This window comes from Capsicum annuum, chromosome 8, assembly GCF_002878395.1.
Source record: "Capsicum annuum cultivar UCD-10X-F1 chromosome 8, UCD10Xv1.1, whole genome shotgun sequence".
Classification (NCBI taxonomy): Eukaryota; Viridiplantae; Streptophyta; class Magnoliopsida; order Solanales; family Solanaceae; genus Capsicum; species Capsicum annuum.
In genome coordinates this window covers 151,369,102-151,390,168 of record NC_061118.1, presented here as the reverse complement: position 1 = coordinate 151,390,168, position 21,067 = coordinate 151,369,102, and the positions used below count along the sequence as shown (strand labels likewise).

At 31.7% G+C, this 21,067-nt stretch overlaps 1 protein-coding gene and 1 long non-coding RNA gene across 6 annotated transcripts; one reads left to right on the top strand and one right to left on the bottom strand.

Annotated features, from left to right (window-relative positions):
* Positions 1–215: 215 nt before the first annotated feature.
* Positions 216–2,311, bottom strand: LOC124886430. Of its 2 annotated transcripts, none has more exons than XM_047394618.1 (4): positions 2,175–2,311; positions 984–1,112; positions 715–888; positions 216–380 (listed from the first exon to the last, which is right to left on the bottom strand). In XM_047394618.1, exons 1-4 carry the CDS (start codon positions 2,259–2,261, stop codon positions 378–380), a joined length of 393 nt encoding a protein of 130 aa, XP_047250574.1. In that variant the 5' UTR covers positions 2,262–2,311; the 3' UTR covers positions 216–377. The 2 variants fall into 2 exon arrangements, with proteins under 2 accessions (XP_047250574.1, XP_047250573.1); XM_047394617.1 differs by having other exon boundaries at positions 216–375.
* On the top strand, positions 2,145–20,712 carry LOC107855614. Of its 4 annotated transcripts, none has more exons than XR_007043597.1 (13): positions 2,254–2,388; positions 4,535–4,604; positions 6,924–7,003; positions 7,573–7,649; positions 7,757–7,843; positions 8,049–8,208; positions 16,338–16,456; positions 17,273–17,382; positions 17,457–17,519; positions 17,640–17,750; positions 17,865–19,572; positions 20,392–20,538; positions 20,619–20,712. It is a non-coding gene; the product is annotated as an uncharacterized LOC107855614 (long non-coding RNA). The 4 variants fall into 4 exon arrangements; XR_007043596.1 differs by having other exon boundaries at positions 7,484–7,649; XR_007043595.1 differs by lacking the exons at positions 6,924–7,003; positions 7,573–7,649; positions 7,757–7,843; ... (6 more) ...; positions 20,392–20,538; positions 20,619–20,712 and adding an exon at positions 3,342–3,407 and having other exon boundaries at positions 2,145–2,388; positions 4,535–4,801.
* Positions 20,713–21,067: the final 355 nt, after the last annotated feature.

The following is a 21,067-nucleotide window of genomic DNA, read 5'->3' as shown; positions in this document are numbered from 1 at the left end:
CCAGATTTAGTTATTCGCCATACCCGTCCTTATATCAATATTCAGAGGATCCATTACATTTAGACTATGGCACCCCATCAATGGATTATGGCACTTGATAAGAAAGAGTAATATAAGATATTCCTATTGCAATATTCAGAGGATTCCTAATAGTGAGACTATGTCCTCCTTTCAAGTGGAATATGGCACGGACATACTTATCTAATAGAATAATAGAACAACACAATACCATCTTTAACTTAAAAGAGCAATCTTTCTACTTTTACATTAAATTATAACAAAAGGTCAGCCACAGTAGTTCTTTCTACTTTTCACACTAGTAGTTACTAGAAACTAAACCATGAGCCTTCACATCCACTATATGCCGTCAAAATCCTTCACTTCACTTACACAAAAGCACAAGAGAGTTAGTAACATGCTCAAACTTTGTTATTTGCTTTTTTTTTAAAAAAAAAGAAAAACTAGAACTTTGTTCTTCTTGAAGCAATCAAGAAGCAGATTAGGTTTTCGTAAATAATTTCCAGGCTCCAAGCTTATACCAAACTGAATATTATATCTATATTTATTTTCCAACAGAAATACCTTTATTCCCATTTGACTTAATTAAGCAGGACAAACTTATCTACCATAAACTGCTAATTCGTTCTATGAGATATTTAAAGTTATGAAACTTAAAACAAAAAACAAAAAGGATTGTACAACAGATCTCATTACCCTTGGTTGGCCTGATGATGGGAACTTCAAAGATTTCCTTAGAAGACGTGTCACCATCTTAACTTGAAAATATTTCTCCTTGCCATTCTTGACCGAAAGGGTTATATAGTAAATTCTGTCTCTACAGCCTTCTCCATTAACCTTGATAATCTTATCAAACTCATATGTAGTGCCCTAACATGAATACACAGGAAATTTCTCAGCTTTCTAGAGATAATAAGGTAAAAAAACAAGTAGAAAGACAAATGACAAGTGTGACGAGAGCCTACATTTTCTTTGTTGTACTTCTTAAGTGCCTGTGATGTATAATCCTCCAGCAATTTAACGTTATCAGGATAGTCCAAGTAGTACCACATGGGGTATATGGAACCGACTTCGGAATCTTTAATGTTAAATTCCTATCAAAGTAAAAGTCGATTAAATAGAGACAAACATCACTTATTGCAATCAATATGTTCTTGTAAGAAATAAGCTTTGAAAAAAAATGTGGGAAATTATATCTGACAAATATTCAAGAATTTTATTTGCTTGTAAGTACCACATTAAATGGTGCTATTTTTCACATATCCATATGGTGAAAGTTTGCATCACTTTGGTTTAGGGCCTAGAGATTGTAACAGTTGAAAGCCAAAACAATTGAAGGAGCATAGTTGAGTAATCACTTTCCTTGTCCTAATCAACATTTTAATGTCATATAGGTAAAGTTAATGATCAAAGGATTTGAAATATTGCTTTTTAATGGGTTCAGGGGTCTAGATAATAAACATGTAAGTAGAAGTGTCCAACTTACAAAACGCACATAGTACAGGGTCAAACCATAATGCCCTATAATAATAATAAGGGAAAAGACATAAATATCCACCTGAACTTGTCGTCAAATTTTACTTTTAACACTTTAACCTTATCAATAATTATTTACCCCTAAATAATTTTTGCATGGATTATGTCACCCCGAAAACGTAATTTCACTCTCATAATGGAGAGTATAATACACTCGCTCCTACATCAAAGAATTTTTTTTCAATTTGAAACTCTTTATAGTTTCGTCCTCAATTTTTATGGATTTCGCAACAAAAGGAATAAAAAAAAATGGAGAGGGAGAAGGGATTTAATTATTGAATAATCTTTTTATGGACAATTATATTTTGCTTTTGAGGTATCAATAAAATATTAAAAAAGAAGATAGAGGTATATCAGATAATTTTTAAAATATTTATTTTAATTATTAAAAATTAATATTCTTAGACCTAAATTAATATAAAAAATTAATAAATTCTCGAGATTTATTTTAATGAATTTAATTTTTTCCCCTTAATTAAAGTAAATTAATTTAATTTTGACCTCATCTTCCACAAAGATTCCATTACACACTCCACTAAAACAAACACAATCATTCTCATAAATTCACATATCACTTCACAACAACAGGCAGCACAGAATATGATTAGCTGTATTTGCACCTTCAAAAAAAAAAAAAACACAATCTCTGTCTTCCATAATACTACTTTAATTACTCCATAATCTCCACACAGTTCATCTTCCATCATTCAAGCACACATACACACGGGAAGGGGAGAGATCGAGAAAGAGAGTGACGAATTGAGCAAGAAGGTGTTAGCAGTATCGTGTTTTCTTTCCATTCGTGGCTGTGAAAAGAATTCTCAACATCTCCAGGTTAGAAACTTTGAATGAATTCTCTACTACTTTGTTGGATAGTGACGTGAGGGGAGTAGACGGTTGCTTAAGGCATGGGTTAAATTGGTGTTTAATGATTTCTGCAATTATTTCCAACCATTGAAAGGAAGATAGAGTTTTAGTTAATGGGTGGGCACGGATTTTTGATTAAACAATGCTAATTGATCTTTTGATTTTTTTTTTTTTTTTTTTGGTTTAAAATGACTACGTGGTAAGGGTATAGGTAATGGATACTAAATAGGGTATATTGATGGTGTGATGGCAGGGACCACTGGTTTCTTTAATATTCTTTTATATTATTTTTATTTTTCAATTTTTCTTTAATATTGTTAACTAAAGCCTACTGTGACTAAATTTCAAGCAAACAAAACTTGGACTTTCGCCAAGTTGCTGATATAATTTCGATACTTGTTTTCCAATTTCGTTCATGTTCCAGATGTGACCATAACTTAGATATAAAAATCATTTTTTTTAAATTTTATTTTCTCTTTTCTTTTGTTTACTACAAACTTGAAATTGCTAATATGGTTATGATCATTAAGATTTTGAAGATTGGTGGTGACTCTTTGATCCGAACTTTTGAATTGAAAATAATTATAAATATATGGGTCTCATTAGATTTGTAATTTTACAAGGAAAATATATGTAGACATCTAAAATTTGTGGGCTTTAAGAATAATCCAAATTTTGTTAGAGTTCTAGGAGGCTACTTTACCCTAAATTCCATAAATCGATGGGTATTCGTAAAAAGATCGACATCTCCAGTATCCCACAAATTCATGATGGGATATTCACAAAGAGATCGTTGATCTGAAAAGTCCCAATAAATTCATGGGATAAAGATCAAAACCCTCTCTTCTTGATAATCAAATACATCAAGAAGACAAACCCTCCTTTCATGGAGATCAAATCTCATATATATATTTGAACAGTTTTGGATCATTCGGAAGCTTTAGGTAAAGACAAATTTGTTAATTGACGCTTGGCTTCGAGTTCAGGTAAGTTGAGACTTTTCTTAGACTCTTTTTCAACGTGCTTATTTGAATATTTGTTAGTTAAGTATAATGGGAGTAATTGGAATTTGGGGGTACCGTATGGATGATTGTGACGAGCATCTATGCAGGTACCGGTGTTAATTAATTGAGGGGATAAAATAAGTTAATTGTATGTTTGAACTATTTTTTCCTATATGCTAGCCGATGGACTGATTGGTTATGGTACATAAATTATCGAAAAAGTTAGCTAATGATGATACTTGCACATCATGCATTGCATTTCATATGGGATCGGAGTGCACGCCTGCACAGTATTATATATATTTATGGGATTAGAGTGCACGCCTGCACAATATTATATATATTTAGTGGGATTGGAGTGCACGCCTGCACCGTATTATATATATTTATGGGATCAGAGTGCACGCTTGCACAGTATTATATATATTTATTGGGATCGGAGTGCACGCCTGCACAATATTATATATATTTATGAGATTGGAGTGCACGGATGCACAATATTATATATATTTATTAAGATCGGAGTGCACGTTTGCACAATATTATATATCTTTATGGGATCGGAGTGCACGCCTGCACAGTATTATATATATTTATTAGGATTGGAGTCCACGCCTACACAATATTAAATATATTTATTGGAATCGGAGTGCATGCCTGCACAGTATATATATTGGGATTAGAGTGCACGATTGCACAGTATATATATTGGAGTCGGAGTCCACGTCTGCAAAGTATATGTATTAGGATCGGAGTGCACGCCTGCACAGTATATACATTTGCAATTTTGCATTGCATTGCATCGCAATGCATTGATTTATTTGGTTCAAATTGGTTAAAGTGAATTGTGACCTTGTACTTATTGTATATGTGTTATTTATTTGATCGGATTGAGAAATTCTTGGATTGTGTTATGATATCTTTATGACTATTAAAATGGACTATTCTGTTTGATTAATGTGGTCTTCCTGAGTGCAGGTTGTGTGTTTATGTTTAGATGTTTTATGTGGTGTCACTCGTCATCACTTTGAATTTGGGTCGGTTGACGATGCTTGCTGAGTACATGTGATTTCGTATTCACTCTTGCTGTTTTTGCACCCTACGTGCAGGTATAGATCGACGATCTCTGGATATTAATCCCTGTGGTTCCTTGTTTGTTAGCATCATCAGAGATTCGAGGTAGCTGCTATTGGCTTTAGAGGCTACTGAAATCTCCTTCAGCCTTGTTCTTATGCAATTTCCGTATTTTGAAAAACTCAAACTTTCTTTTGATTCTATATATTAGTGGCTTGTATTGGTAACTTCCAGACCTGGAATTAACTACGAATTAATTTTACTAGTCTATTTATCTACTTCAGAGATTATTCGGAATTGAATCTATTCTTATTTCTTCCGCTTCTATGAGTTTGATGTATTGTTCTATAATTGGGTGGTTGACTTACCTATCACGGAGGATGGAATAGGTGCCATCACAGTCCTGAATTTTGGACCGTGACAGATATTTTGTACCTTTTTTGTTATTTTGTCTGAAGCTCATTTTGTTTCTGGAAAGAACTTCTTTGTTTTGTCCGTCGATGTCCATTTTTCCATTGCAAGTTTACTGTGAAAATAAAACTTAATTTGCTTCTTTATTTCTTTTCAAAGATTCATTGTTGTTCAAAGCTTCATATATAAAAATGCTTTTGTGATTTTGTTTCTGGATTACTCTTAAGAGGATGAGCTATTTTTAGCTCTTTTATTGAGGTAGAAAATTAATTCATTTTAGATTTATAATCTTGAAACTCCTGATGAAGTCCCACATCTACTCTCCAAAGGCCTCGTCTCTTGATTGTTCAGATCCAAGGTGAGCTCTTTCCGTATCATTCATTATCTGTTTCAATTAATTGAGAAATGGAACTAATTTTTGATATGTAGCTCTATTATCTATTTTATGAGACTTAGTTTGTGGCTGTGTTCACGGATTTAAGTTAGATGTGGTTACCCTTCTTTTTTAAGATGTATGCATGAGTCTCAGATGTGTAGATCTTTAGTAAATATTAAATAGAACTTGTTTGTTGATTGATGTACTTTCTATCTTATAAAATCTTGTTCCTTATACACTGTGATTGCGGAGGAGTGTAAAATTGCAGAGATGAATGAAGCTTTCACTGGTGAAGCAGCAAGACTTAGAGCAGTACTGGTGGTGCTTATTGTAGACTGAAATCCTATAAAACATTAATTTCAGTTCTCTAACTCATGCAATTTAATTATTTAATTGTCGAAGCCTAGATAGAATGAAAACTTAGGTTTAACAGGATGGTTCCATTTATTTTTTCAGCTAATAGTGTGCATAATTACTTAAAATTCTTTGCTGGGCTTGAAAACCGCTATCGTTGAAGGGGGCGGAGTTGGAGGGACATATGTAAATAGGGGTTGTGTTCCTTCCAAATCCCTTTTAGCTGTGTATGGTCGTATGCGGGAGCTTCAGAATGATCACCATATGAAGTCTTTTGGTCTACAGATATTTACTTACTCTTGCTCCTAGAAGCCTAACAAACACTACATGAAGTCTTTTGATCTATAAATGTTCTTTTCTTGCTCCTGGAAACCTAGCATGTTTAGGTTTTGACATAGGGTACTGACATAACATATTTTGGTTAACCAATTTTATTTTGTTGCAGTCATGCAATTCTTAGATATCTGTCCTTGTAGTTGATCAGGGGCGGAGCTTAGAAGCCGATATATTGATTTGGCCGAACTCAGTAGTTTTAGTTCAAATGCTATATTTTTACTAAGAAAGTCACTAAATATGTACAAAAAAACACCTGACGTCATCATCCTAGAAATTAAATTCAATAAAGTTCACATTCTGATACAGTTGACATTAAACCCATATGCAGTGGCATGTTAAGTATTGAAGGGGATTCAATTGAATCCCTTTTCATCATAACAAATATTTTTGTCTGTTTGTAAATTGCCGAATCCATTTGATAAAAGGGGAGTGTATAGTGTGGTGGTAGAAGTGTGTCAAATATAGTAGCAGGATACTGATTCAAATTTCAAGTACGATTCTTTTACCTTTCTTGGAATCCCCTTGTTAGAATTCCTAACTCTGCCGCTACCCATTTGTACTTGTTATTTGATTGCTCAATTTCTTCCATTTGTACTTCATCTACCTTCTTTTTCTTTTGCTACTTCATTTTCGATTTCAGTACCTAATCAAATCAATACTCGAAACAGTTGGTTAATAGGGCTAAAGAAGTACATTAAACAACATATTCAATATACACCGTATTGATATTTGAGAAGAAATAATAGTGAATGGAAAGAAGTTGGTCCTTGGAGTCTATATACTACACCTACTCATCCAGAAAATAAAAAAGTATCTGTGGTTCCTACGAACAGTATAGCTCTTGAACTGTAATGTAGTAGACTCTCTTAGCTTGTATACTTACTTATTCTGGTTCAGGATGTTGCCTTTTGTTGTTAACTCTTTTTTATTACACTATTTTATTGAAGGTATCCAGCTGACTTATACAAAATAGTGAAAATCAAACCTGTGCTGGACCGGCGTTGCACTAACTTCCCTCGCCGTCCAGGTGCTTACTTGTTTTAGTGTCCAATCCGTCTTAATCTTAATTGGGTTAATTTAAATGGTAATGTTGGATTTTTGGAGAACTGGGACAACAAAATTCTAAGTTTAAGTCAGCATCTGTATTAGTTTTGTAATTCTACAATTGAGATTTAAGCGAGGAAATTTATTGTATGATCACTTTGAAAGAAGAGTTACAGGAATGTTATATTTCTCTTTGCAAATCTCCTACTTTCTTATTATGTTTAGTAGCTTTTTCTTCTAACTGGAACGATATTTTTCAAAACTCTATTTGTAAGTCTAGTTGCTTAACAATGTGACGATTTTTCCAACAATTACATGACTAACAACACTATGATAATATAGTTTTTCCCCAGCATTCTTGATTAATACTTTTTGACATGTTTCTCTTTTAGTGATTTTCAACAGTTCTCTTAAGCACCTTCTGTTTTCTGCTATATGTGTCTCTCTCTTCTTGCTCCTGCAGTTGGGTTGCCTTTTAATCCATAAGCAGCAGTGAAAGCTGAGAAACTCTTTATAGCGTCTCTTACACATATCGAGTCTGTTTGGCTCCAGAAAAAAAGATGATTTGTACTTGGAAGTGGTCAACCGTCAGTTGCAGATCTTGGCTTAGTGAGATTATGCAACTTGAGGTAAATAGAGTGCTTAAAACTTAACGGTCTATGTAAATTACATTGATTCTTCACTTCATAAGTTATTCCTAAATACTTTGTGATGATTTTGAACTTACTGATGGTAGGTCTATTTGCAATTGAAGCGAAAGGAGGTAAAATAATGTCTTTGGATAAACAAATCTTCTGAATGTGTTGATTGGCATAACAAAAAGGTATGTTCCTGTACATTATTTCTAGTACTTGAACGATATATTTTATTATTTAATAAGTAAGATGTATTTATTTATTTCAAATGGATCATTATGTATAATAACACAGTGACATGCATTTCAATATATAGAAATAGGCTCAATTGTGACAAACATTATTATCTATATAAAAAACTGAACAGTGTAGAATCATTTCTGTCCTTTTTAGGCAAACATCAGTTAGATTCATTGGTGAGGTATTTTGGAGCGTCTTGTTTCCATGGATGCAAAGTGATTTATTTTTTCTCGGTTTAGAAGCTTCACTTTTCGGATGATTTACTGCACATCCTCTCAAGCACATTGTCTTATATTGACTCTCCATATCTAAGGTAAGCTCCTCTGTTTGCTCTTCCTTTCTTTATATGTACATCTCTCTGAACTTCTGATTCTCTAAGATGTAGGATAAATTTTCTCACTTGTACTTTCATGTATCTATTTGATGACCTTTGTTTGTGTTTCTGAGTTCACTGGGGGAAGACGTTGATGTGATTGTAAGAGATTTTACGACCTCATAAGTATTGTTCCTGCATTTCCCTATAAAATACATCAAAGTTTAACAAATAACAAAAGTCAAATAGTCATACAATATAGTTTAATTACAGATTACTTTAAAAGAAAAAGCAAAATATATCTAAGTAGATTAAATGTAGAAGGATATAGTTACCTATAAATTAGAGAAGACTTCTTTATACACTACATTTGTAGTTTCATTTGTTATTCTCTCATCTTCATCATAACATAAGATCTTCAGCCCTTTTCTAGATGTTACGCAAGAAAGGGCAACATATAGTTATCTATGAGTAAATACAGGCTTCTTCAAAAATAATCTCACACTGCACAATGATTGACCTTGACTTTTATTTATGGTCATGGCAAAATATACAATCACTGAAAATTGCCTTCGTTGGAATTTAAAAGAAATTTGTGAATCAGATGGAGTAAGTGACATTCTTGGAATAAAAACTTTGTTGTCAGATTTTTTTCAGATAACACTTTTGCTTCAATTACCCGATTTTTGAGTCTTGTGATGATTAATCTAGTTCCATTACACAATCCTGCTGATTGATTTATATTTCTTAGCAATATCACAGGAATACCTACCTTCAAAGTGATAGAGTGATTTGGAATACCTGAGCATTTAAAACTATTTAGGAATTCAGATGTATGCACATGTCCCAAAGATGTAAATGAATGATCAGACATACAAACTGTATCGGAACTCAAATATGACTTCTCCTGTCCACAGTTGAGAGAAACCATGTAATCATTCACTGATTCCACCATTAAAAGAGTAGGTGAAAGGATTGCTCTTTCTTAAAGGTATTTCATATCAGTAGAATGTTCTGAATAATTGAAATATGTACTTTCTACAATTCCAGATATTGGGTCATCACAATTATCTGTGAGAAGATCTTCGGGTATTTTTACTTTCTCAAAGCCATCTATGAGAAATCCCATCCTTCCATCACCTATTTTCAAAAGCCAATCAGAAAATTATTTCAACTCCCTCATATTTGCATCAGATCGACTATATTGCAGTATCATATTCTTTGTTAGCTTTAGAATATGACAGTGTGCCCACAAATAGGAAGAATTTATTGTTGTATTAACAATATCTTGCCTAGTGCCTTTTGTAATTACCGGCAAGGTTTGTCTAAAATCACCTCCAAAAACAATCGTCTTTCCTCCAAATGGCGGATCTAAATTTGATGGATTTTTAAATCTTAGAATATCTCTTAAAGTTTGATCAAGAGCTTCAAAATAATATCTATGCATCATTGATGCCTCATCCCAAATGATAAACTTCGCCTTAACCATCAACTTAGCTAATGGACTTCCTTGTTTATGTTGCATGTTGAATCTTTAGTTCTATTTAGAGGAATCACAAATCTCGAATGAGCAGTCCGTCCTTCGGATAACAACAAAGATGCAATATCACTTGATGCAATATTTAGTACTATATCACCTTTAGAGTGTATGCCAACAGACAATGTTTTCCAGAGAAAAGTTTTGCCTATTCCTCCATGACCATATAAACAGAATAATCCCCCTTTGTCTTCATTCACTATAGTCATGATTTTATCATATGCATACTTCTGCTCAACTTTCAATTGCATTAATAGTTGTTGATGTTCTTCTGTCAAATTGCATCTATTATACCGCAATTCCTCATTGATGAGTGTATTGGTACCAGCAACTTCTTCATGACCATAACATGATTTTGACATTGTTGGAAGGGAAAAGGGTCAAAAATATCCCTCAACTTTTATTAATTGGCTAACTTTACCCCTTTTCATATTTTGGGGTTAAAAATATCCTTATCATTAGGAAACTTAATAAAAATGCCCTTGTTTTTGACAGATTTCCACCATGGCAAGGTGAGAGAAACTTTTGGTTAAATTAGACAAATGTCATCTTTTAATTGAATAATGTACAAAATTAATTGTTATTTTTTATTCTATTTATTTCTTATTTTTGTTCTTTAGACCAGTGCCAACATGCCATTTTATCTTCTTTCTTTATTTCTCCCCAAAAATCTCAATCCATAATTTTGATTTGTGCACTCCTCGTCTTCATCACTTTTCACCTTTTTATTGTCTCAACTTTAAACTCATTTCGTGAAATTATTTAAATCCGAGAAAAGTAGGCGAAAGAAGAGTTTCAGTTTCTGCAAAAATATGGAGAGAAGCAAGACAGTAGTGCATTGTTTTGATAATGAATTTGGAGATAAAAGTAGAGTTGTTTTGACAATGAATTTGGAGATAAATGTATACAAAATGACAAAATTAGTGTTCTATGTTTGGAATGTTTGGTATAGGTTCAAAGTAACTCCTTTAAACATATTATTGGGCATGTTTGATCTACAACTTCTTTCTTTTTTTGGGTTGCAAATCAGCTTTTTCTTTCTTGAGGTACAAAAAATTAATTTTTTCACAGACATTACAAGATATGGGCTCATTAAATTAAAGAGGAAAAGAGCTACAATAACTTATTTATTGCTTATATAGTGAATCTATAACGAGCTTATTTGATAACACCATTGTTAAAAAGAATATCTTGTTCTTGAAGCTCATTCATGGCTAACAAGAAAATGAACTATACCTTTGAGTTTTGACTCGATTCACTTCTTGATTTCAAGCAAGAAAGAGAAGGAAAGTAGAGAACCCATATGATTTGCAAAATTCAAAATAGTATACATTGTGAGAGAGGGGAATACGCATGGGTTTTAGTAAATTAAAAGTTATAGATATCTATGAATTTTAAGTTAATTAAGGACTGGTGTATAAAAACTTTGAATACAAAAAAATCAAAAGAACAAAAAAGATTTCTACGAGATTTAGAGAATTTCTAAATTAAAATATCTGATGGTGAGGTGGCATGCTATGTGGCATCCACCTCACTCAAATTTCAGGTCATGTGGATTTTAAAAAGCCATGTTGAAAATCTATCAAAAATAAGGGTATTTTTGTTAAGTTTTTTTAACAAAAAGGATTTTTTTAACCCAAAATTATAACAGTAAGGGTATTTTTAGCCCCAAAATATGAAGAAGGATAAAGTTAGCCAATTAATAAAAGTTGACGGGTATTTTTGACCCTTTTCCCTTATTGAAAATTCGTTAAAACTTTTTCCACAACTTCTTAAAATCATGTCAAATTTTTGCAAGCAGCTATTTTTCAATTCATCATCTGTTAGATTTGCTTCTGAATGACAAATTATTGTAAGAGTCTAAAAGGTACATAATCATGTATACAAGTTAACTAAGTAGTTTCATGTATATGTAGTTTATGCATGTTAATTAAAGTTCACTAATTTTTTGCACAAGAATATTACATATGATAGATCAATGAACTACATAAATTACACTAAATCAGAAGTAAAATATGAATTTGAAGGCAAATGTTAAATATATGTTTCTAATATATTTAAGGAGTAATAAAGTTGTTTCAAGTATCAATATTGATATCTTGTTTATTCTGAATAGTAAATTAAAAAAATAACTAAATTATAAATAGATACAATTTTTAAATACTTTTGTTATTATATAATGATATTATTTGTACCTGGGTTGTCCAATAATCTTCTTTCTTCACAAAGGATATCTTCTGAAAGTAGCCGCCATGATGTTTGTCAAACAACTTTAAGTCGTGACATTGAATTAGCTATCATTAACATGACAAACAATTGTCGAAGATAAGATGGCATTCCTTAAGTACTTGCCTCCTTTATAGCATCGATGTATTCTTTGTCGTCATCCAACAAACCAAGTGCATAACATGCATCTCTAAAAGTAGCATGGTTATTGTTGTTGATTCTTCTAAGTTCTTCATAGGAAATTGGCCCTTTAATTACATTTAATAACAACTTGAGATAATATATCTCCCCACTCCCTGGAGTGACAAAGAAGATCCTCCCAATAGAAAATGCAGAATTTTTTCTCCTTTCCCATCTTTTTGAACTTCTGTCCCACCAAAATTTAAGAGGGAATTCTGTGTACGTCAAATCTCTTGCTTCTGAAAACTTTTTGTTAGCCTCAAACCAACTTAAAAATTGAGATTCCCTAACAGTTGATTTATCAGTAACATTTTCAATTGGATCCTCATCAGAAAAAGATTCATATTGTTCATCTTCAAGATGGAATGATAGTCTTTCCACTGATGATTCTCTACGGTGAATTGAAAATTTAAATATTCTCCAAGCATCTTCACATGGTGATATGTAGCGACAATCATAATACATGATGATTTCATCAACAGTTGATGAACCATCAGTATGTGTATTTTGTGAAAAAGCAGCAGTCGCACGGTCATATCCTTTATTGACATACTTGATAAGTATTTAAAAGATCTTGATTGGTTGCACCATTTCACGTTAATGTGAGCACCATATGTTAACAACAACTTGAGGTTGTGTGGAACCACATATCTGCTATCCAAATGAATATCATTTTTCTCAATGGTTCTATCATTATTCCTTCTTCTGTAAACAGGATACCCTTCTTCATCAATTGTTGTTGTGTGAACAAACTTTTTAGGGAAGTGCTTTGTACATTTACCATTCTGCATGCACGGTGAAAATTTGCTAGTAGAACCACATGGGCCATGCATCATCATATTTTTCACAACATCATAATAATGAGGATCATTGACTTTATATGATATTTCTGCTGAAATTATTCGATTAATATCTGATCACAAGAAAACTTATTGCTCTCATGAAGAAAAAACAATCTATGGGCATGAGGTAATCCTCTTTTTTGAAACTCAATGGCATATATCACTGCATTATAAATCAAGTAAGTTTATTAGAAATAAATTGTTAGAATAATATAAATAAAATGATTTATGAGTGTCCTCATGTATATTCAAATAAAATAGTAAATATGACAATCCTGCTTTTACTTTTTCAAATACGTGATTGGCCTTCAAATTCTTTATCAAGTGGTCCAATTTAATTTTAAATATCTTACATAGAATATCTAGATGTTCTTCAGGATTCAACCCCCTTCTTCCTATAAATATAGTAATTTCTGGCCATTTAGGATTGCAAGTAAATGTGATAAAATGGTCAGGCTATCCAACCCATTTGCATATTTCCATAACATCTTGATGATTCTGAAGCATATATCGTGCACCTCCCATGAAACTTAATGGTAAAAATACTCTTTTACCTTGGGATGAAGGATCAGTATCTCCATGTAAAATTGCATCTGATAGGACCTTATAAAACTCAACTCTAAATTATTTTTGATGAGTCCGAATAAACTTCAGCAGAGAAGAATCCATCATTGTATAGGCATCAAATAAAAATTGCTGAAATAATCTTCTTGAAGCCACAATGGTAGGAACTTCACCTTTTGTTTCTTGAATTCTGTAAGAAAAAATTTATGCATACTAACACGTTGTCTTTCCTTATCACATGAACTTAAAGGAATGTCCTCTCCATACCCATCTTCACCATAAAGAAAAATTAAAGGATATTGTAAACCTAAGTATGCAACATTCAGTTCATTGATCCTTTGCAGCTATCCAAATTGTGTTTCTATAATGATATCACAATCAGATCTAGAAACATCAAAATCTCCAACCACCAAAGCAGCTACTTCTGGTATTGTTGGTAGGTTGTAACTTCTACCATCAATACCTCTTTTCCCTATTAGTTTTAGCTACACATTGGAACTGTTATTTTTTTGAAATCTATCTCTCATCAGTCTAAAAGTTTTGGCCAGCACATTATTGTCATCAAGCATTTGTTTTAGATCAGTAACAATTTCAGCATGAAGCTTATTAACATCTTGTCCACGACTACAAAAAATATATAATATTAAATTATTACCTTCTAAAAAAAGATATATTATATTAATAAAGTGTTTAAAGTAATTTTTAATTGCATAGGATTATATAATGAAGATATAATGCTTACCTGACAACGTTAATTCTATTTGCAACTTCATTTTCTGTATCGTAAATATATAGCTGCGCAAATTTTGGAGTAGATTCTTCAGGAGATAGTAAGCTATCAATTTGATGATAATTTTATTCAAATAATCTGAATGTTCTTAGCCCTCGTGTCTGATTGATGGAGGTATCCACTTTTCCTCCCATTGATGTAAATGAGAACATAGAATTATAACTTCTAATTTTTTCTTGAAAATGATTACTTTTAGGACCTATATTAAAATAATTGCTGAATGAAGAAGGTTAATATAGGCAGATTTGAATATGTTGATATTAATACTGATGATTTATCTAACCTGATGCAAACAGTAATTGTTCCAAAATTTGAGAAGGCTTCTTAAGATATGGAAGCCTTATTTTTTCTTGTTGACAACATATTGTGAAAATTATTATTTTTTTATTTGTAATGCTTATGTGTTCTTTCTTCATACCAAAAAAGAGCCCTACAATTTTTACATTCATATGTAGCACTCCTATATCTCAATATTCTATAATTGCAATAGTATATACAGTTAAAGAGACAACATTATAGATTTAATTGATCAAACTATTTTATCTTAATCAAGAGTTTTTCAGTCGAACCTTCAATGCAAATGTCGCCACATTCAACATCAACATCTATAGAATGTAGTAAAAAATAAATTAATAGGTTTGAATTTTCAATATATATCTATATTTGTCAAAAGTTTTATATGTAATAATAAGAGAAGTTCAGAGTATGATTGTCATGTCTGGATACTCTTCTTTTTCATCTTCTATGTTATGCTGAAGTTGTTCTGTTATGTTATGTGTATAAATTTATGAGTGTATGTAGATATAAATGTAATAATATTTTTATAAATTAAAGATTGTTAATTCATAAATTCACTTTTACTATATTGTAATTTTTTAAAAATAAATATTTTCTAGGAACATATCTTGTACGACAATGTTATTTATTATTGCCTCAATTTCTAGTAAGAAAGATACACTAATTAACTGTTTGTACTGTTAACAATATATATATATATATATATATATATATATATTAACTGATAACTAATGATAACTTGAACTACTTACCTTCCATTATTGAAGTTTCATTTAAATCTGACGGAGAATTATGTGTTTGCGTATCTATAAATTAAATGAAATATATTACTATATTATTTGTAAAATCATATTGTAGTAAGAAAGTTTTAATTTAGGATCTAATTTGGATGAAAAATTTAAAGCACTTACCTCCAGGTAATACATTTAAATCAGGCAATATGTTATCACCACGCCTACCTATATAAGAAGAGTATTAGAAAATAAGTTCTAACAGTACAATTATAATTATATTAAATCAAGCATATTGTTGCTCACCATTTGTTATATCAGTTAAAGGTCCAAGTATTTCTTCAATCTCAATAGAATGCTTTCTGTACATTGAGGGTTCACCTTTTTCTTTAGAAGACATTTGTATGTTATTTATTTCATCCTTTAAGAAAAAAGCAAATATTGCTAGCTATATCAAAATAATTTCTGATTTTGCCTCTAAATTAGAGATGAGAGTGGTAATGAAAGATCATACCTTTGTTAAAAGTGCTTTGTTTGCGCCATTTTTGATTTCGTATGTTGCATCGGCTTACTGTGAAAGCAGATTTCTTTTCATTTTTCATTTATAAGGACTTTAGAATTTTGATTTAATATGTAAATTTGAAAGACAACAAAAGAAAGATGGAGTCAGTTGATAATTTTGACAGAGGAAGCATAAAAAAATTTAAAATATCAACCGTTATTGAAAATTCAAAGTAGGTTATTACCATGTAACTGCCCTTTTTAAACTTTTACAGAAATAAATTTTGATTTTGTATTATTATTACATAAAGTTTTATTTGTTAACTAACCTATAATCATAATAACTTTAATACATTAATTAAAATTTATGAAAAAATAAAAGGACATGAGAATATCACTTATGATATTCTCTTGAATATGGAAAAGTCCGTCTTATTCTACTTTTCCCTTTTGTTTTGAAGTGCACACGATGGAAGAATTAAAACTATCTGAAAATCATTTGAAGTGTCCTATTTAGACTTTCTCAAATCATTTTGGTAAGCAACCTCAGTGGAAGCTTTTGAAAGAAATGTTCATGCAGGTAATTTTACTTCATTCCAAGCATTAGCCTTTGTAATAATTCCCCGTAACTAAATGTAAACAGATGATTTTTTATACTCTACATTTTCAGTTTTTGCATGTTGTGTTTAGCTGATCTTTAAGCAATTATCTCCTTGAACAAGAGGCTGAAATATAAAGCCTTTTACTTGATAGTTGTTTTGTCTACTGAAGTTGCCATTTTTATTGCAAAACAATGGCTTTTTGTAGTCGTATAGAGTCACCCCTTTTCCTTTATTGAAGGTTGTTACTTGCAGTGACTCTTCATTGAAATCCTGCTAAGTCAAATTAAGTGGAAGTTAGAGAATTTTTTAAAATAAAAATAGAGAGAAATGATATAATGTTCGGAATCAGTAAAAATGTAGGTTGAGAGAATAGATGTGTGCATTTGTAAGGAGAAAAGAAAAACATGTGGTTTAGTTGGTAGGTGCATACAACAACAACAACAACATATCCATTATATTCCCAAAAAGTGAAGCTCATTGGTAGGTGCATGAGAGAAAATATTATACAATTTTTCCAATACTTCTACCAGACCATGATTATCATAGCAGACTTTGTCAAACTCTCTCTTAAAGGGGCAGTGGTTCATGTTTAACATAAAACATGTTCTTGTGTTTGCAAGCATTTAAATTTCTGGGTTTTGCCATAGTCTCTCAATTCAAATATTGTCTGCTCTGCAATTGCTTGGTGAATATTTTTCTTGGCGTGTATTTTATACAAATATCTTAGGAGATGATGATACTGATGTTTTGTCTTGGTATCATATTCTTCTAATTCTTCATACCTCATTCATCAGGAAAGAGTAAAAAAGAAAAGCTGAATATTTTTCCCAAATCATTCGTAGTCTTATCTCATTGTCTTCCTATGATGCCACGACAGAAAGGTGCCCAGATAGAGACTACAAAGGTTAGTGAATTTTCTTTTGGATTATGTGTAAGACTAGTTCCATTTTAATTGATCTATCTTTAATTATGCTGCAGAATTCTGAAGCATGGGTCCTCGAAAGTGGACGCAATCCAGATACATATGTTTTAAAGGTTCAGGTATCTTATGCCTCTCAATTTTTTGAGGAAGATTTTCAATTGCCTTGCTTTCTTCCTATCTCCTTTAAAAGATTATATTCCTATGCGTGTTCTTGTGGTTCATTTATTCTTTATGTCTAGAAAACATGATATAGGCAGCGTTATTTGAATTTGATGCTGAATACAGAGGTTCGACACATATTTAATACCCCTCAAAGATCATAACTTTTATTTGGAGCTTTCTTGATAATCGTGAGTTCTTAGAGTTTGGTATTTATGAAGCTGTTTTACTTTGCCTTTGTTAATTTGAGATCACGATGTAGCTTGAATTAAATCTGGTAAAATATATTATTGTATTTGTAACAGGTAGAGACTCCCATGATGAACATGATTGCTGGTGGGGCAGCTGCACGTCCATTTGTAACCCACCACAAAGATTTGAATATTCTAGAGTCTCAAGGGCTACATATGTGAGAATTTAGTTCGAATGCTGATAAATCATCATTCAAAGTTTTAAATAATATGCATAATTCAACTGATTTGAAGTTTTAAATAATGTGCATAATTCAACTGAGTCAGTGACGGATACTGTGTCAAACACTATTTTGACAAAAACATATGTTGCTGAAGGACAAAATGGATATGCAGTTGGTAAATCAGTAGAGGTTAATCTACTGGATGAAAGGACATTGCTGGCTGCATAGTTCGCACAACTCAAGCTAGTTCTGGTGGTAGAATGAGTATTAGTTCTACAGTTAGTAATAGTTGAATAGTGTGTAAGTTGTTTTTGGATTCTGTCACTTCCTCCTCTTAATATATAGTTGTTTTTTTCTTTGGTCTATTGATTTTTTGATTCTAGTTCGTAATGCGCCTCAGAATCATTCCATCTATCATTTATCTCATCCATAACAATGTGCAGTTTCCTATATTGACTTATTTGGATACATGGACTTATCATAATTTTGCTTCTTTTGACACCTTTTTAAATAAATAAAGTATATTCTTCATTCCAACATATGGAATACTCCGTTTTGAGATAACAAAATATTTGACCCTAATATGTTTCTAAAAACAAAGTCACATCTTTCACGAACTCAAATTCTTTGGATTGTTCAAATCTTAAACTTTGATGTGATGTTTTCTCTATCACAGTAGTGTGTTGTACCATCTATTTAGTAGTTACTTTCACTATTACTAATATAACATATAAGTCAAATTTAAATATTTTTTCAGTGAAATAACGCGATGTTAAATAGGAGTGAGAGAATATTAACAGTTGTTCCACATTTGCCTGATGTTCAACACAGGTGAAAGGCTGTGGCGAGGCGATATTGAATAGATATTCTGCTGAATGCATTTAGAAGTTATGGTTTCATCACTTGTTTTGCCACATTTTCTTATTTTCATCATATCTTTATGTCATTCCACCTTCTATTTATTTCTTATTGTCTGTTGTCTTGTGTTTTCACTATCATATTATGTTGTTGTAGTTATTGTGTATTACTATCTGTTAATAGCTAAAGTTTGTTTCTTCTATGCAAGTATTTCTTCTGTGCAAGTATGAATCAGTTCAAGCCTATTTTCTTCGGTATTGTATACCTTAATAGTCTATTGAGCAAACTTAAGCGTGCCTACGATACACAGAAGTGTATTCGTGCTGGTGGCAAAAATAATGATCTATATGATGTTGGTAAGGACACTTACCACCACACTTTCTTTGCGATGCTTGGTAATTGGTCATTTGGGGTTTATTTCAAGAAAGAGGCCATTGAATGAGCTTGGGAACTCTTTACACAGGCAAGTTTTATCCCGATTAATAGTAATATTCTTGTACGTTTTCAGTTGTGCTCCTAGCATATATGTTGTATGATCAAAAAATGGCAGATGTTGACTTGTATAAATTATTTTTCCTTGTTTGATGATTTTTGTCCAGATATATAGACTGTCAAGTGAAAGGATTTACGCTACTTATTTTGACGGTGATGAAAAATTTGGCCTTCCAGCTGATAACGAAGCTAGAGACCTATGGCTTCAGTTCCTTTGTCCTAGCAGGGGGCTACCTTTTAGCTGTAAAGTATGATCTCACACTGTATCTTCTATTCTATCATCTTGCTCAAACACATCAATTTTTGTTTGGTGCATCAATAATTCATTAAACTAAATCTTCCAATGAGGTAATGTTATCAGTATACTTGATATTTTTGAAAGCCATGAATCTTATTGAATCTTTAGAAGCATGTTTAGTTTTGTGGACATTACAATTTTGGATAAATTTTTTGATGAAGTGACGCGGAGGCAGTGATAAGTATCATTTTTGCCTAAAAAAATAACTGTCTTTTTTGCTGATAAAAGAATAAAAAAATGGTAATCATAATTCAAGTGGAGAAGAGTATCTATTGATAGGAACTTGTGAGAGTAGTGATAAGTATCCTTTTCACATTGTAAAAATTAAATATTCTTTTTTTTTGGTAAGAAAATCAAGAAGTTGTATCCATCATTTAAGTGGAGAAAGGTAAAGGAAAGACCCGTTAATATTTGAGTTTTGAAATGACAAATTTTTCCATTTAAAAAAAGGAAGGGAACAAATGAAATTACTCATATTCCTATAAGTTGTATTTGTTAGATGAATTAAATACTATTAAAGGTTTTGAGTAATTGTTGTACAATAACCAATGCTCTTAAGTAACTATTTCAACCACTGAAATATTATTGTGTTCTAGTATGTGGAAATGATAACCTCATTACTTGTTCAAATAATTTGATCATGATTTGATGATGATGTCTGAAAACCTTTTTCTCCTTGTTAAAATATTTTATTACTTTGAACTAAGCGTTCAGATTATTTTGAGCTAAGTCATTCAGATTATTTCTCACCACACTGCATTTTGAGTAGGACAACTTTTGGGAGATGGGTGATACCAGACCTTGTGGACCCTGCACTGAAATACACTTTGATAGAATTAGGAGTTGTGATGTTGCATCATTTGTTAATAATGATGATCCCACTATGATTGAGACATGGAACCTTGTCTTTATTTAGGTACCATTATCTCTAAAGCTGTGTTTTAATTTCTCATTGAAAAATAATGTTTAACTTTTGTGTCTTTTGCAATTTAACAGATCAATTGGAGGGTTCACAACCTATTTTGACTTTCTCAAGCCATTTTGATAAACAACCTCACTACAACGTTCTGAAAGAAATGTTCATGCAGGTAATTTTACTTCGTTCCAAGCATTATTCTTTTAATAATTTTCCGTAACTAATATTAAACTTAGTTATGATAAGATTCATGAAAGACATAAAAGACAGAAAACATGAAATTCATTAATTAACTAATAGAGAAAAGACATGATTTTCCCCCTGAACTTGTCCTCCAAACTCACTTTAGCACTTAAACTTAACTTCCGCTTATTTACCCCTTAACATCTTTAAAGTGTATTTATTTCACCCCTTAATACATAATACCACTCTCATAACGAAGAGTGCATCACACTCACTGACACGTCAGTGACACATCACCGCCACGTCGGAGTCACGTAAATAAAATAATTTTTTATATATAAAATAT